Genomic DNA, 17,930 nt, shown 5'->3' on the forward strand with positions numbered 1-17,930 from the left:
CAATGAGACATACATAATTAAAACAATACTATTTATACATATTATAACACAAAATTAAAATAGCGGATTGATAGTTTCTCCATACTTTGTTATATTATTCATTAACAGTACTTATTATTTAGATCAGTTATGGCTGAATAGGAGTTAACTAATATTGAAGGCAACAGTAAACAGATAGGTTTTCAATTGTTTTTTGAATTCTTTTGTGTTTTGTGTCAATCTGATATTTTCTGGGATAGAGTTCCAGAGGCATGGACCTGCGACTGAAAAAGCTCTCTCATGTGTCATATCTAATTGTGCGAATTTGATTGTTGGAACTTCTAGAAGAAATTTGTCAATGGAGCATAATTGTCTAGTTAGTTTGTATATTTTAAGCAGTGAGCATAGTAGCCATTCACAATTTGCATTATAAATTAAGTTGTGTATAATTGTAAGGATTTTATAGGAGATACTGTTGTAAATGTAGACCCTTGAGCCGGAGCGAGAGATGTTGACTGCTGAGGAAACCCCTCAGTGGGACTCATCTCCGGGAGGTGGCGAACGTGAGCAGAAGATTTACAAGATTTGGTTCTGAAGAATCAAGCAGGACGGACCTCTGAGGAGCAGATAGCCTATGAACGTGGAAGAGCCCCCGAGGAGCGGGTACTTGGAGCATTCACCCAGCAAGATAGGAACCTATCTCTTGAAGAGACAGCGTAGTCTAGGCAGAAGGTCTGTGGCAGATAGCAAAGAGACGAAGTGACGGTCACGGAATATGGAGACCCTGGAGGTATGAAGACACTGGAGACCCTGGAGGCACTGCACCAAAACACAGGGAGCACAGCCTAGGAGCAACCAAGGAAGTCTATTTCAAAGACCAAGAATAAAAGCAGTTGCAAGGTTTAAAACCTCTACTGTGGTGATGTCATAATCAGACATCATAATCCAGAGCTGGCTTAGCTCTCAGCTGCAGTCCCCTTAAAGGGACATAACAGAACCCCCCTCTTATGCCCCCTCTTAGAAGGGCCAGGCTTGTCCGGGTGTATATGATGGAAGTGTTGAAGCTAGGATTTGTCCAAGATGTTTGAGGAGGATTCCCACAAATTCTCCTCATCACCAAATCCCTCCCAGGCAATTAGATACTCCCAACATCTATGATGTCGTTGGATATCCAGGACCTCCCAGACTTGGTAGATTGGGTCATCATCTACCAGTGGTGCTTGGGACAGTAGGATTACGGGCTACGATCTACGGCCAGTGCCATTGGCTGCATGAGTTGGATTTGACGCTTCGTGGCGTGTTTGCATGTCTGCCCAATATGACGGAATATAAACTTGTGGTGGTAGGAGCTGGTGGCGTAGGCAAGAGCGCCTTAACAATACAGCTAATTCAGAATCATTTTGTGGATGAATATGATCCTACAATAGAGGATTCCTACAGAAAGCAAGTAGTAATTGATGGAGAGACCTGTCTTTTGGACATTCTCGACACAGCTTGTCAAGAAGAGTACAGTGCAATGAGGGACCAATATATGAGGACAGGGGAGGGCTTCCTAATCGTGTTTGCCATAAATAATACAAAATCATTTGAAGATATTCACCATTACAGAGAACAAATAAAGAGAGTTAAAGATTCTGAAGATGTCCCTATGGTCCTAGTAGGAAACAAATGTGATTTGCCATCCAGAACAGTAGATACCAAACAAGCTCAAGACTTGGCAAGAAGTTATGGAATTCCTTTTATTGATCACACCAAAAAAACCCACATACACCAACGGTGTATTCCAGTACACACCAATGTAAACAATCAAAAAACAACAAGTGTCCTGGTACTAAATTTTAAATAGCACCTAATACGCCAAACTACTTATGTATGACCCTCTATTCACGGGCAGAAATTATCAGTACTGCTCGTTTCGCATAGGGGTCACTAATCCTTTAATCGAATATAATTTTTTTGTTGATTTTCAAAAAATTTTTAAGCAATTGCAATCGAGAGTAAAAAACGGATACTTATCCGCACTCGGAACCCAAACCCGACATGGCCATGTTTCGGACTTCTGTCCTGCTTCAGGGGAAAATATTCAGAAAGCCAATTCAGGTGGTAGAGAACGTCTTCTTCTTTCGGCGAATTTACTCCGTGCCGGTCCTGTTTGTCAACGCGGGCTGCATTTCACCCCGCTGAGTTACTCACCCCACTGAGTTACTCACCCCGCTGAGTTACTCAGCGGGGTGAAATGCAGCCCGCGTTGACAAACAGGACCGGCACGGAGTAAATTCGCCGAAAGAAGAAGACGTTCTCTACCACCTGAATTGGCTTTCTGAATATTTTCCCCTGAAGCAGGACAGAAGTCCGAAACATGGCCATGTCGGGTTTGGGTTCCGAGTGCGGATAAGTATCCGTTTTTTACTCTCGATTGCAATTGCTTAAAAATTTTTTGAAAATCAACAAAAAAATTATATTCGATTAAAGGATTAGTGACCCCTATGCGAAACGAGCAGTACTGATAATTTCTGCCCGTGAATAGAGGGTCATACATAAGTAGTTTGGTGTATTAGGTGCTATTTAAAATTTAGTACCAGGACACTTGTTGTTTTTTGATTCCTTTATTGAAACATCAGCAAAGACTAGACAAGGAGTTGATGATGCCTTTTACACATTAGTTCGAGAAATACGAAAACACAAAGAAAAGATGAGCAAAGATGGTGAGCAAGACCCAGGCCCTCCTCGCAATTACATCGCCTGAACAATGGACTTATTCTCTGCCTGAATGATGGATCCTGATACTTCTAAGCACATTATGCTTTAACCTGTCTTCTCTATTGTATCATATTTATAATTACTGCCTGCTTTAACCTCTCTTTCCAGCTGATTAAGCCTCCAAGTTTTTACTCCTTGTTGAATGTAACTTTGCTTCTTCCACTTCATCTGTTTATTTACTTAGTTGTCGCTACAGTTTTTACCCTTGTTCGATGTAAACCGATCGATATGGTTTTTACTATGAAGGTCGGTATAAAAAAGTGTTAAATAAATCATCTGAAGCTATTTCTGGAGGGCTAGATGATGCAGTATGGTAAGACGACAACACCAATGGTTTTAACAAAGATACATGGAAGGAATTGTGTATTCGAAGGCTGGAGGGTAAACTTAGGTGATAGGTCACCATACCCAAGCGTTCAGAAATTGAAAAAGGACCAATGTATTTTAGTGCCAGCCACATAGATGGAACTCAAAGGTGGATGTGATGAGTGCTAAGCCAAACCCGGTCTCCTGAGTTAAAGAGAGGATCTGGCCGTAGATGTTTATCAGATGTGCACTTGGCGTTAGTAGCAGCTTTAATCAAGTTGGCACTGATGGTCTCCTGAAGTTTATGCATCTCTTCAGCCGTAAGTTGGGCTGCGGGAGAGGACACCGACAGAGGTAGTGGAAGTGGAGGTTTCGGATGCCTTCCATAAACCACCTGAAATGGAGATGACCCTGTAGCAGAATGAATGTGGGAGTTATGGGAAAACTCTGCCCAAGGCAAGAGGGAAGACCAATAATCTTGGCGACTTCCTACAAAAGAACAACGGAAGGTCTTCAATTCCCGGTTAATTTGCTCGTCTTGCCCATTACCCTGTGGGTGGAAGGCCATCGTCAAATCTAATTGCACTCCAATTGCAGAGGGCCCGCCAGAACTTGGCAGTAAACTGAGGACCATGATCAGAGGTGATATGTAAAGGAAGAACATGCAATCAGAATATGTGTGTCATAAAGCGTCGTGCCAACTCTGGAGCTGAAGGTAACTTTGGTAAGGGAATAAAGTGGGCCATCTTGGAAAATCTGTCAATAACAACCCAGATTACGTGACTACCAGAGGAAAAAGGTATATCAACCACAAAATCCATAGAGATGGTCATCCAGGTCTGCCGAGGAACTGGGAGAGGCTGGAGTAACCCCCACGGATGACCAAAGGCTTTTGCTGTGCACACGTTGGGCAGGAATCTACATAGACTAGTACATCTTGAGCCATCCAGGGCCACCAATAATATCAGGATAGGAGCTTCAGGGTTCGGCTCTGCCCGGGTGAACAGAAGTAAGGGAGTCGTGTGCCCATGCCAGTACTTTAGGTTGTTGATGAAGGGAAACCACCGTCTTCCCCTGTGGAATCGTGTCAGTACTTGCTAGTTGGATTTTGGCAGGATCCAAGATGTAATAGATAGTTTCTGGTACATCTTCAGCCTCATATAGCCTGGAAAGTGCATCCGCCCGTATATTCTTATCCACAGGACGGTAGCATAGGAGAAAGTCAAATCGACTGAAAAAGAGTGACCATCGGGCCTGGCGCAGATTTAGTCATTGAGCCCTACTGAGAAACTCAAGGTTCTTATGATCGGTATATACCGGCACAGGATGTTGTGTCCCCTCAAGCCATTGTCTCCATTCTTCGAAAGCCATCTTAATGGCTAACAACTCCTTGTCTCCAATTCCATTTTCTTCTCAGTGGAGGGAAACTTGGAGAGAAGAAAGAGCAGAGCAGGAGCGTCCCTTGAGGGGAGCATTGGCTGAGTACCGCTCCTACAGCGAGGTCCGAAGCATCTACCTCCACGATGAATGGATGAGCTGGATCGGGTTGATGAAGACATGGCTGTTGTAGGAATGCCTCCTTCAATTCATGGAAAGCGTGGATGGCTACCTCCGGCCACTGTTTAGATTGGCCCCCTTCTTGGTTAATGCCATTAGGGGTGCTACTATGTGTGAATAGTAAGGGATGAAATTTCTATAGAAATTGGCGAAGCCAAGAAACCTTTGCAATGCACAAAGTCTCTCCAGCTGCGGCCACTCCCAAATGCTGGTTAACTTGTCCGGGTCCATACAAAACCCTGAGGTAGATACAATGAAGCCCAAAAATGGCAAGGACTCCCATTCAAAGAGGCATTTTTCCAGTTTAGCGAATAGACGATGTTCTCTTAAACATTGGAGAACCTGACAAACATCCATGCAATGTGTCTTCAAGTCTTTGGAATAAATTAGAATGTCATCAAGGTAGATGATCACCCCCTTGTGTAACATGTCCCAGAATATCTCATTCATTAAATTTTGAAACACTGCAGGTGCGTTGCATAGTCCAAAGGGCATTACGAGATATTTGTAATTGCCATCACACATATTAAACGCCATCTTCCACTCATCTCCCAGTTTTATACGGACAAGATTTTAGGCCCCTTGGAGGTCCAATTTGGTAAAGACCTTGGCTCCATGGAGACAGTCCAGTAATTCAGAAATCAGGGGAAGCGGATAACGATCCTTTCGAGTGATTGCATTGAGCCCCCTGTAATCAACACTGGGTCTTAAGGAACTGTCCTTCTTTGCTACAAAGAAAAAGCCTGTCCCTGCTGGAGAGGAAGAGGGGCGAATAAAACCCCGGTCGAGATTCTCTTTTATGCATTTGGACATCGCCTGCGTCTCGGGCAGGGACAAAGGATATACCCGTCCATGGGGCGGAACTGTACCGGGTAATGTCGATGGCATAGTCGAAGGATCGATGCTCCGGAAGGGTCTCCACCTCCTTCTTGGAGAACACATCAGCAAAGCTACTATACTGAGGTAGTAACGATAGGGAGGTGCAAGCCAGTACCAACTGTGGTTGTAGTCTTAGTCGAAGACAGGTGGAAAAACATTATTTTCCCCAGGCTGTTATTTGTAGGGTTCTCCAGTCAATGGTGGGTGAATGTATTTGTAACCAAGGAAGCCCTAGTACCACAGGATGAATTAACCTCTTGAGAATCAAGAAGGACACTTCTTCTTGGTGAAGAACCCCGGTCTGCATAATTACTGGGACAGTGTGGGAATGTATCCTTCCTGGGAGAGGATCTCCTTGGATGGAAGAAATCCACAATGGTGGTGTATGGGGTATCACAGATAATTGTAATTGATGGACTAGCTCAGATAGAATGAAGTTCCCGCCGGAACCTGAGTCGATAAGAGCGAGTGTAGTAAAGGAAGCCCCAGAAAATTGTAATGTAACAGGAACCGTGCATGGAGGAACTAGATTAATACAGCCTAGGGTCAGCCCTCCTGTGACACCTAAACCCAGGCGTTTCCTGGACATTCAGGACATTGGGCCAGCAAGTGTCCTTTGCCTCCGCAGTAGAGGCATAATCCAAACCTCCATTGACGCTGTTTCTCTTCAGTTGTCAGGTGGCTATGGCCTAGCTACATAGGCTCCTCCTGGTATTCCGGAAAAGCTCCAGATGTTGTGGGCAAAACTACTGGATGAGAAAAAGTTGGAGCCAGGGAAACTGAGCGACAACCTGGATTAATATATTCAGCTCGTTGCTGTAATTGGCGATCGATCCGACCTGCCAGTTCAATGAGTGCCTCAAAGTTGCCGGGAGCTCCTGTCTGGCCAACTCATCCTTTATTTGAGAGGACAAGGCTATCCTCACGCCACCCTAGCTCGGATGCCAAGATGCAAAATTCTACTGCAAAGTTAGCCAGAGTGCATAAACTCTGGCAAAGGTTAAGAAGTTCAGAAGTGGCAGTAGACTGGTGGCTTGGTTTATCGAATATTTGATGAAAGCTCCAGACAAACTGAGGTAAAATCTCCCAAAATGGAATCTCCATGCTCCCAAAGCAGAGATGCCCAGGCCAGGGCTTTACCATCCAGTAAGGAGAGGATGAAAGATGTCTTCACTTGATCTGTTGGAAATGCTGTTCCTGCAGGGAGAACCTTATGAAGCAGTGATTCGGGAATCCTAGGCACTGCTTGGATTCTCCAGCAAATCAAGGTGGAACAGGCATGTGAGTCACGGAGGTCAGAACTGCTGGAACCGCCAGAGGTGAGGAGGCAGCCCCAGGTCCAAAGGTGGAATCCAGGTGAGTTGCCAAGTGCTCTACAGCGGCAGACAAAGTCTCTAGGCACTGTAGCAGCTGCTGCTGCTGCTGCTGACAAATTTGTTGAGCCAAGCCCGAAATAGCTTGGAGACCAGATAAGTCCACCAGGTCCATGGTCTTTGCAAACTGTTGTAAATGTGGACCCTTGAGCCGAAGCGAGAGATGTTGACCGCCAAGTAAACCCCTCAGTGGGACTCGTCTCTGGGAGGTGGTGAAGGAGAGCAGAAGATTTACAAGATCTGGTTGCGAAGAATCAAGCAGGATGGCCCTCTGAGGAGTGGATAGCCTATGAACGCAGAAGAGCCCTGAGGAGCAGGTACTCGGAGCGTTCACCCAACAAGATAGGAACCAATCTCTTGAAGAGACAGCGTAGACCAGGCAGAAGGTCTGTGGCAGATAGCGAAGAGATGAAGTGTCGATCACAGGGACATGGAGACACTAGAGGCATGAAGACACAGGAGACACTGGAGGGATGATGACACAGGAGACACTGGAGGCACTGCACCGAAGCATAGGGAAAGCAGCCTAGGAGCAACAGAGGAAGTGTGTTGCAAAGACCAAGAAAGAAAGCAGTTGCAAGGTTTAAAACCTCTACTGTGGTGATGTCATAATCAGGCATCATAATCCAGAGCTGGCTTAGCTCTCAGCTGCAGTCCCCTTAAAGAGACCTAACAGATACGGTATGATATTGGCAGCCAGTGAAGCTTTTGTAGAGTTGGCGTTATATGATCCATGCAGGGTAAGTTACCTAGTATTCGAGCTGTAGAATTCTGAATGAGCTGTAATGGATGGATAGTAGTATTTGGAAGTCCTAGATATAATGCATTACAGTAATCTAGGCTTGTCAATATTAATGCTTGTATAACTGAACAAAAATCTGAGGAAAATAGTAGAGGTTTTAGTTTTTTTTTAACATGTGAAGCTTGAAAAAGAATTTGTTTACTAGAGTTGATATGTTGTATTATATGGATAATTTAGAATCAATAATGACACCTAGGTTTTTTACATGAAGTTTTATTTCTAGTACGTGATCATTGAATTTGAAATTCTTTGGAGGTTGGAAGATGGAATCTGGAACTGATGAGAGAAAAATCAGTTCTGTTTTTGAAGTGTTTAATTCTAGTCTGTTATGTGACATCCATAATTGGTTCAAAGCCTAGGGCTTTGTACCAATTTGGTTTGTGCCCTTTGACCCTCATTTGGAGCCTTGGGGTGTTCCTGCTACTGTGGGTGGCTGCTTTGCCGCTCTCATGATGTTTTGGGATCTTCATGCCACTCTTTCTGCTGCTTTGACCCTCTGTCAGTGCTCGGAGTTTTTCCTGCCACTTTTGGTGCTTTGCTCCTCCTTCATGGTTTCTTGAGCTGTTCAGGCCACACTCTGTGCCACTTCCTCCTCTCGTTCTGCCTTGGAGATTAATGCCTCTGTTATTGGTGCCGTTTGTCCCTTTTTGGATCATTAGGGTATTCTGGCCACTTTTGCTGCTGCTTTCCTCCTCACAGTGCCTTGGAGAACTCCTGCCACTGCTGGTACAGTTTCTCCCTTTTATGGTTACTTTGGCTGTTCATTCCTATTTTGGTGTCACGTTAGCACAGTCTTGGTGTAATGTGAGAGCCCAAATAAGTTGCCTTCCTTTTCCCATTCACTTTAATGACAAACAAACAATAGAACAAATACTTTTTTTTTGCCTCATATGAAACAAATCAGCTATTATATGAATAAATGAACTGAACTAAAATTTCTGCCTTTGTACATCCCTAATATCCCAGCTGCCAATCACAGATAGTCACGGTCTGCAGGATATCACTCTTTATCCAGGACAGTTTTTGTTGTCTTCCTTCTCTGTCCTCTACCAACCACTCCAGGTATAACTCTTTTCTTCTGGGTCACCTTGTACAAGTGACTCTGGGTAGGGGAGACCCAGGTAATTATAATGGTTTTCAAGTTTAGCAAAATGTTTAAAAGTTTTCATGCTGCAGTACCACCACAGGGCCACAGGATGGCAAATTAGATGTGTGAGCAATTATAACCCTGGGGAACACAATTTTCATTGAGTTATATCTGACACTTGTTTTTCACTAACTTTTGACATCTGAATCCAAAAATGACCCCAGGTTTTCTCTATCACGTCAACTTTTTAAGATACCCTCCCTTTGTCCCAAAAATCATACAAATGTACATACAAAGAAATAAAAGGCTATATATTGTTACTGTAAGTGAAATTGTGTACAAGTAGTAAAGTTCTTCTACCAAACATACATATTAAGGTAAACATTTACGCTTATAGCTTTTCCGGCAGTGTTCAATCTGTGGACAATCTCGCCTGATGCTCCAACAATAGTCAGCCATAATATGTACATCCCATCTACCCTGACATAGGAGTGATGTCACATTGGGTTGTAACTCACAGGAGTGATGATACACTGGGGTGTAACTCACAGGAGTGATGTCACACTGGGTTGTAACTGACAGGAGTGATGTAAAAATTGTGTAAACCTTGTTGTAGTGATGATGATAAATTGGGTTGTATGCACCAGAGAATTCCCTCCCACTATGGGGCAGCATAGAATATGCTCCCCTCTTGGCCCAGAGAATGAGATCTCACCCTCCACAGGGTTTCTTCTTTCTCATCCACCACCATCTTGTAGATCATTACAGAATCATGGGTACCAGTTTCAAAAGGGTTTTATATTCACTGTGAATCTTTTCTTAGGTTAAGCCTCTGATACTTTTCTGGAATGAGGACTGGACAGGACCCCCTTTTCTATAGTAAAAGGATGACAGGCTGTTTTCTGCATTCAGTGTGGGCAAGGCCCATGAAGAAAAATAGCTGCACAATGCATCCCACATAGGAAATGGTCTTATCCCCTGCCAGGAAAATGCCCAGCAGTTTTGGGACAATGTTGGAGGTGCAGCAGATGTCTGTGAGAGAGAGGTTACTGAGGAAGAAGTACATGGGGGTGTGCAGGCGGGGGTCAGCACAGGTCACTCTGATAATCACAAGGTTCCCCAGCAAGGTGATCAAATAAATAAGGAAGAAGACCAGGAAGAGAGGAGCCTGCAGCTGTGGATTGTCTGAAAATCCCAGAATAATGAATTCAGTCAGTATTGTTATATTTTCTACATTCACTGGTGCCATGTCCAATCTGTGCATGAAAGAAAAATTTAGATCTGAAGGTTATATTAAGGACAGATGTCATTGCACTTAACAGATATTGCAACGTATGAAAGTCACTGATCTGCACCTCACTGGATGTCCCATTAAACTCGTTAGCATTGTGTTGGGAGGAGATTATACAGACAAAGAGTTCTATTACCAAACCTTTCATCCTATGCTGCACTGGATGAAAATGCTTTGAAAATTAGGTCCAAATGCTAAAATTAGTTAAAAGTAAACCAAGCTTGTAAAGGGGCAGGGGAGATGTATTTTACGGAGGCAGTTTTCAAACTATTCACATTGAAGGAAAGCTGTGGGATCCTTTGCCTGTGGGCTGTTCACCAATTTTCAAAAAGACTGCTAATCTCTCTCCATCAGGAAAGATAACCCACAGGAAGCAGAAGATCCTGACACAGGAACGAGGACGCAGTCCGTGAGTATGGAATGCACATCCATTAGGTTTTATTTGAACCATGTTGGAGGTATTTACAAGACCTTTGTCAGTAGTAATCCTGCAGATGAACCTGAGGAAAGGTCCTCAGTAGGCAGGAAAGCTCCCGTCTGTATCGGGCTCCTGCAGATTGATCTCACTGCGAGGTGCAAACATGGAAACTCCTGCTCTATGTAAGCTGCTAGATTTAATTACCTCCTTCCTAATTTAACACCCAGTGGTCAGTCTGGGCTTATCATGTCCTGAATTCCAACTTCCTGACTTGCACAAATTCCTAAAGCAATGGATTTAAGTTTTGTGCAATAGTAGGTGAAAAAAAATGTTTTAAAAATCTGCAAGTCAGTTTTCTTATGCAGTTCTTTTAATAGCACATCTCTGCTACTCTTGAAAGGGAAAATATTCCACAGAAATAATGAGCAAGAACAATTTCAGACAAATTTCACCTCAAAATTCTCAAGTTTACAATCCGGGAAAAGACCCCACAGCTTTGACATGAATCTTTGCATGCACAGTTTCTTTTCTGAACATGTTTTTCCCTTTCCAGAAGGTGCAGACAATTATTTCCTTTAGCAAATGTTGCAGTTGTTTCAAATCTGTTCAAAGAAAACCAGCTCTCGGGCATTTTGTACCTCTCTTGCCTGCTGCTTGCACAGAACATAAATCTGGCAGTAATCCATGCACATCAGTAATGAAAAAAGGAGCAAGTCTGACCCCATCAAAAGGTAAACTCCAAGCAATTAAGTGGGTCAAAGTGTATTTTGAAAAATGTTTGTGCTCACCAAAAATCAATGGAAATAGTATTTTGTGGTCGGCATCGATCTGCTTCAATCAGTGTAATGTCGCCATTGGTAAACTGAATCCCATAATAGAATCATTTGTCAACATTTGCTTTTCCAGATCTTTCTAACAACATGTTGTTATGCACTGAAATTACACCAGTTCTCAGAGCTCATTTACTCATCTAAGCTCGTGTTGAAAATCATCCTGGCAAAGCTCTGAGCGCACAATTACACCTGCTGTTTGCTGCTTTTAGGTTTGTTGGGAGATTTTATGTGTAGGATATTTTTTAAACCAAAATGTGTCTCATAATCCCCATCCCTGCCCAGAATCACCCCTTGGAACGCCCTCTCCCTTATGTGCATGATTTTATGCACACATCATTTCAGTGATTTTCTGAAAAGCTATTTCTATGGGCAAAGCACTGCTTTACTTGGAAAGGTCCCTCTGAAATTGCATTACATGGAGGATCATCTTGAAGCCTGTCCAACCCATGAATCCCTACTAGAAACTAGAATCTCCTCTGTCTGATAACCTGCTGTGATTTCTATACCATGTGTTCCTTTAAGCTACGTCCCTATGACTTTCCTTAATGCGTTTTTCACTTCTTTTTGTTTCTTAGACTGTAAATGATGGGGTTCAGCATGGGGGTGACAGTCGTGTAGAGCACAGAAAACATTTTACCCTGCTCTAGAGAATATGTTGAATTGGGTCTCAGATAGACACAGAAAATAGACAGATAGAAGACAGAGACCACAGTGAGGTGGGAGGCACAGGTGGAGAAAGCTTTACTCTTCCCCGCTGCAGAGCGGATCCTCAGGATGGCTGAGATGATGTAGATGTAAGATATAAGTGTCACAAGGGAGGCAGGCACTGATGTCAATGCGGCTGCTACAAACAACATGGTTTGGGTGCTGGCGGTGTTAGCTTCGTGGACCCTTGGGCCGATCGGAACCAGGAGATGGAATACCTTAGAGAGGTAGGGGCACCGGTTCCAAACGGGAGGCGGCGAAAGCAGGCTCGCGGACTACCGGGAGAAAGACACGAAGGGCCCTATGCGACCAAGGACCAGGAGATGAAGCTGACCCGGTGGGAGAGGTGCTTCGCCCTGGAAGCCGGTACTCCCCCGAGAGGAGCTCGTAGGAGTCCGGCCGCTGGGACTTAGGCGGTTCACCCTGGAAGCCGGTGTCCCCCCGGGAGGAGCCCGTAGGAACCCGGCCGCTGGGACTTAGGAGATCCCTATCGATGGAGTAGTAGCTCACCAAGCCCGGGTCAGGTGTCGGAGAATCGCTGTCAGCCGGTCCGCGTCTAGAGCCAGAGAAGTCGTTGTCAGCCAGTCCAAGTCGAGATCCAGAGAAGTATCGTAAGCCAAGCCGAGTCGAGAGCCAGAAGACACCGAAGCCGAACCAGGGTCAGAAGCCAAGAAGAACCACAAGCCAATCCGAAGTCGAAAACCAGAAGATCAAAGTGACGAGCAGGAACACAGCAACTGGGAGCAGGACGAACCTGGGAACCTCGTTGCAAGGCAATGGCCTGGCTGTACTGCAGGGTTTTTATACCCTGCAGCGTCTGACGTCACCCGGGAGCTTCCCCTGCCAATTTCCTGTGCTGGCCCTTTAAAGCCAGCTGAGAGACGCGCGCGTGCGTCTAGGGGGCGGGGCCAGCCGCCGAGGAACGCCGACGGATCGGGAGAGGCCGGGACGCGATGCCAGAGGGCCCTGCAGGCCCGAGTGAGGTCGGGACAGGCCGGGGGCGCAGCGCCCGCGGTCCCTGCAGGCCTGGGAGGCCGGAGCCAGCGACGCTACCCGCCGCGGGGTGAGTGTCGGTCCCGGGGGCGCCCCGGGATCGCAACAGTACCCCTCCTCCTACGGCCCCCCCCAGGAGGACGCGGCTTGTCCGGGTGCGCCCTATGAAACTGGAGGAGAAGGTCTTTGTCGAGAATGTGCGAGGAGGGCTCCCAAGAGTTCTCTTCAGGACCGTACCCCTCCCAGGAAAGGAGATACTCCCAGTGTCGACGACGGAACCTAACATCCAGGACCTCCTTAACCGTGTACGTGGCTCCAGGGTCAGTCGCAACAGGAGTGGGCTCCGGAGGCTGAGGTCGCAAGTGGGAGTGGACCACTGGTTTGAGAAGAGAGACGTGGAAAACATCATGAATCTTCAGCGTGGATGGGAGGCGTAACCGATAGGACACTGCTCCTATGCGTTCAGCTACCGGGAAGGGGCCGATGTAGCGAGGCGCCAGTCTCATGGAGGGAGTCCGCAGCTGAATGTGTCTGGTGCTCAGCCAGACCTTTGTCCCGGGTAAGAAGACAGGTGCGGGGCGTCGAGACCGGTCTGCATACTTTTTGAACCGGGCCGTGGTCTTGTGAAGTCTCTCCTGGGTGGAGAGCCAGAGCTGATGGATCTGCTCCGCTGTCAGCTGTGCTGCCGGGGAAGAGACCGTCACAGGTAAGGGCAAAGGAGGTTTGGGTACTTTCCCGTAAACCAGTTGGAAGGGGGACTGTAAGGTGGCCGAGTGTTTGTGTCGGTTATAAGAAAACTCGGCCCAGGGAAGAAGCGAGACCCAGTTGTCTTGGAGGTCCCCCACGAAGGCTCGGAGAAAGGCCTTGAGAGTACGATTTGTCCGTTCGACCTGGCCGTTACTCTGCGGATGAAACGCTGTAGTTAGGTCCAGCTGTACCCCGAACTTCCTGCAAAGAGCCCTCCAGTACTTTGCTGTGAACTGGGGACCTCGGTCTGAGGTAAGGTGCAAGGGCAAGCCATGTAGCCGAAAGATATGGTGGACAAACAATGTGGCCAGTTCAGGAGCCGAAGGCAGTTTGGCCAATGGCACAAAGTGGGCCATCTTTGAGAATCGGTCAATGGTGACCCAAATGACGGTCTTCCCCTCAGAGGGCGGCAACTCCACAATGAAATCCGTGGAAATGTGCGTCCACGGTTCCGTAGGAATGGGAAGCGGCTGCAGGAGTCCCCATGGTCGACCTGGTAATGGTTTTTGCTGGGCACAAGTAGGACACGACTGCACATAAAGCCGGACATCCTCCTTCATCCGTGGCCACCAATAGAACTCCGTCAAGAGCTCCAAAGTTCGGGCAATCCCTGGGTGCCCGGCCGTGAGGGAATCGTGTGCCCATGCTAAGACCCTCCTCCTGGAGCGGGCCGGGACTACTGTCTTGCCCGCGGGTCTGACGTCAGAGGCGGCTAGACACACCTTAGCTGGATCCAGAATGTAGCGAAGTGGTTCTGGGGTGTCCTCCGTCTCAGTAGCACGAGAGAGAGCATCTGCCCTTACGTTCTTGGCCGCCGGTCGGTAATGGAGAGTAAAGTTGAAGCGGCTGAAAAAGAGGGACCAGCGTGCCTGCCGAGGGTTGAGTCTTTGGGCACGGCACAGGTATTCCAAATTTTTATGGTCGGTGTAGACTATGATGGGGTGTTGGGCCCCCTCCAGCCACTGGCGCCACTCCTCAAAGGCTAGCTTGACTGCGAGTAGCTCCTTGTCGCCGATACCATAGTTTCTTTCGGCGGGAGAGAACTTACGAGAGAAATAGGAGCAGGGCCAGGTTTTCCCATTCTTGGCGAGTTGAGCCAACACAGCCCCTACCGCCACGTCGGAGGCGTCCACTTCTACCACAAATTGGCGCAAGGGATCAGGGTGTCGGAGGCAGGTCTCCCGTAGAAAGGCCTTTTTAAGTTCCTGGAAGGCTTGTGTTGCGTTGGGGGTCCATTTGTGGGCATCAGCTCCTCTACGGGTGAGGGCCGTTAGAGGCGCAACCAGGCTGGAGTAGTGTGGAATGAAGTGGCGATAGAAGTTGGCGAAGCCTAAAAAGCGCTGGAGCGCTTTCACCCCATGGGGCTGAGGCCATTTCTCAATGGCTGCGACCTTATCCGGGTCCATCTGGAAGCCCGTTGAAGAAACAATGTATCCCAGGAAAGGCAGCGAGTCTTGTTCGAATTGGCATTTTTCCAATTTGGCGTATAGCCGGTTCTCTCTTAGTTTCTGGAGTACTTGGCGAACATGTTGGCGATGAGAGGCAAGATCCTGGGAGTAAATTAGGACATCATCCAAATACACGATAACCGTGGTGTGCAGCAGCTCGCGAAGAACCTCGTTCATCAGGTTTTGAAACACAGCTGGGGTGTTGCAGAGACCGAATGGCATGACGAGATATTCGTAGTGACCGTCTCTGGTGTTAAAGGCGGTCTTCCATTCGTCCCCCGGGCGGATCCGCACTAGGTTATACGCCCCTCGGAGGTCAAGCTTGGTGAAAAAGCGAGCCCCTTGAAGGCGGTCTAAGAGTTCCGGAATCAAAGGCAATGGATAACGATCCCGACGGGTGATTAGGTTCAGGCCCCGGTAATCGATACAGGGGCGAAGGGACCCGTCCTTCTTCCCTACAAAAAAGAACCCGGCCCCGGCGGGGGAGTTGGATGGTCTGATGAAACCCCGTTCTAGGTTCTCCTTTATGTAGGCCGACATAGCCTGAGTCTCTGGCAGGGATAGTGGATAGACCCTCCCACGGGGTGGCGTAGTCCCTGGTAGCAGAGTGATTGCGCAATCAAAGGGTCGGTGTTCCGGGAGTAATTCGGCTTTTTCTTTGGAAAAGACGTCGCGGAAGTCGTGATACTGAGGCGGAACCGTCAAGGGGGTCGTGAGGAGAGGTAGTGTCTGCAAAGGACGAGCGGGGAGGCAGCGATGGAAACACGCTGAACCCCAAGACGTAATCTGAAGCGTGACCCAATCGATCGTAGGCGAATGTTCCCTGAGCCAGGGCAGGCCCAGGACCACGGGGTGAATAGATTTTTCAAGAATGAGGAAGGACATCTCCTCCCTATGCAGGGCTCCGACTTGAAGCTTCAGCGGGGTAGTGCGAGTAGCGATGACACCCGGGAGGGGGACCCCCTGGATAGAGGAGACTCGCACGGGTGGTTCCTGAGGCAGGACCTTGAGCTGGAGCTGTTGCACCAGTTCTTGGAGGATAAAATTCCCCCCGGACCCAGAGTCTAGCAGGGCTAAGGTGTCGAATCCACCCTCAGGCAGACAAAGGCGTACCGGTACGGTACATGGGGAGTTGGGTGAAACATTGCCTAGAGTTAACTCCCCGCTAGACTCTAGGTTCGGGGCGTTTTCCCGGGCGCTCGGTACAGCGGGCTAGGAAATGTCCGTTGCTCCCACAGTAAAGACACAGTCCTTGGGCGCGACGGCGCCTCCGCTCTTCAGAAGATAGGGGCCCTCTCCCCAATTGCATAGGCTCCTCTGCCGAGGTGGTCGCGGCAGCAGGCTGGGAAGGTCGGGTACGAGGCGGAGTGACCCTGCGACTGGTCTGTCCCGACGTGGGTCTTCGGTCCCGGAAGCGGCGCTGGATGCGTCGATCCACTCGCCCGGCCAGCTCAATCAAATCTTGAAGATCGTCAGGCAGGTCCCGGGCTGCCAGTTCGTCCTGGAGCCGTGGTGAAAGTCCCTCCAGGAAAATGCCATGCAAGCTGTCTTCGCCCCAAGCCAGCTCAGAGGCGAGGGTCTGGAATTCCATCGCGTATTCTTCCAGAGGCCGATTCCCCTGTCTCAGCTGGAGCAATTCGGAGGCGGCTGTGGAGGCACGGGATGGTTCATCGAAGACTCTTCGAAACGACTTGACGAACTGCACTAGGTTGTTCAGTCTGAAGTCCTGGCGTTCCCAAAGGGAAGAAGCCCAGACCAATGGTTTCCCATCCAGGAGGGAAATGATGTACGTCGTCTTGACTCGATCCGTGGGAAATTGTGCGGGCAGCAGGTCAAAACGGATATAACATTGATTGAGGAATCCTCTGCATGTCTTAGGATCCCCTGAGTACCGGGCTGGTGCGGGCATCTGTACAGGAGTGATGGAACCCATACTAGCCTGAGAGGAAGATGCCACAGGAGCTGCTGCGGAGGCCCCCTCCACGCGATCCGCCAGGCGTTGAACTGTTGACATCAAGGTTTCGAGGCAGTTCTGTTGCTGCTGTAGCTTCTGGGCTATGCCCGGGATGGCTTTGAGTCCAGCAAGGTCCGCCGGGTCCATGGCCTTGCAATCTGTTAGCTTCGTGGACCCTTGGGCCGATCGGAACCAGGAGATGGAATACCTTAGAGAGGTAGGGGCACCGGTTCCAAACGGGAGGCGGCGAAAGCAGGCTCGCGGACTACCGGGAGAAAGACACGAAGGGCCCTATGCGACCAAGGACCAGGAGATGAAGCTGACCCGGTGGGAGAGGTGCTTCGCCCTGGAAGCCGGTACTCCCCCGAGAGGAGCTCGTAGGAGTCCGGCCGCTGGGACTTAGGCGGTTCACCCTGGAAGCCGGTGTCCCCCCGGGAGGAGCCCGTAGGAACCCGGCCGCTGGGACTTAGGAGATCCCTATCGATGGAGTAGTAGCTCACCAAGCCCGGGTCAGGTGTCGGAGAATCGCTGTCAGCCGGTCCGCGTCTAGAGCCAGAGAAGTCGTTGTCAGCCAGTCCAAGTCGAGATCCAGAGAAGTATCGTAAGCCAAGCCGAGTCGAGAGCCAGAAGACACCGAAGCCGAACCAGGGTCAGAAGCCAAGAAGAACCACAAGCCAATCCGAAGTCGAAAACCAGAAGATCAAAGTGACGAGCAGGAACACAGCAACTGGGAGCAGGACGAACCTGGGAACCTTGTTGCAAGGCAATGGCCTGGCTGTACTGCAGGGTTTTTATACC

The 17,930-nt window shown here is 48.3% G+C and overlaps 1 protein-coding gene across 1 annotated transcript; it reads left to right on the forward strand.

Moving 5' to 3' along the window:
* Window positions 1–1,201: 1,201 nt before the first annotated feature.
* LOC115078078 (GTPase KRas-like) lies at window positions 1,202–2,740 on the forward strand. The gene is made up of 2 exons (XM_029580705.1): window positions 1,202–1,717; window positions 2,585–2,740. The coding sequence occupies exons 1-2, from the start codon at window positions 1,298–1,300 to the stop codon at window positions 2,723–2,725; spliced, it is 561 nt and encodes a 186-aa protein (XP_029436565.1). The 5' UTR covers window positions 1,202–1,297; the 3' UTR covers window positions 2,726–2,740.
* The last annotated feature ends 15,190 nt before the right edge of the window (window positions 2,741–17,930 follow it).

This window comes from Rhinatrema bivittatum, chromosome 16, assembly GCF_901001135.1.
Source record: "Rhinatrema bivittatum chromosome 16, aRhiBiv1.1, whole genome shotgun sequence".
Classification (NCBI taxonomy): domain Eukaryota; kingdom Metazoa; phylum Chordata; class Amphibia; order Gymnophiona; family Rhinatrematidae; genus Rhinatrema; species Rhinatrema bivittatum.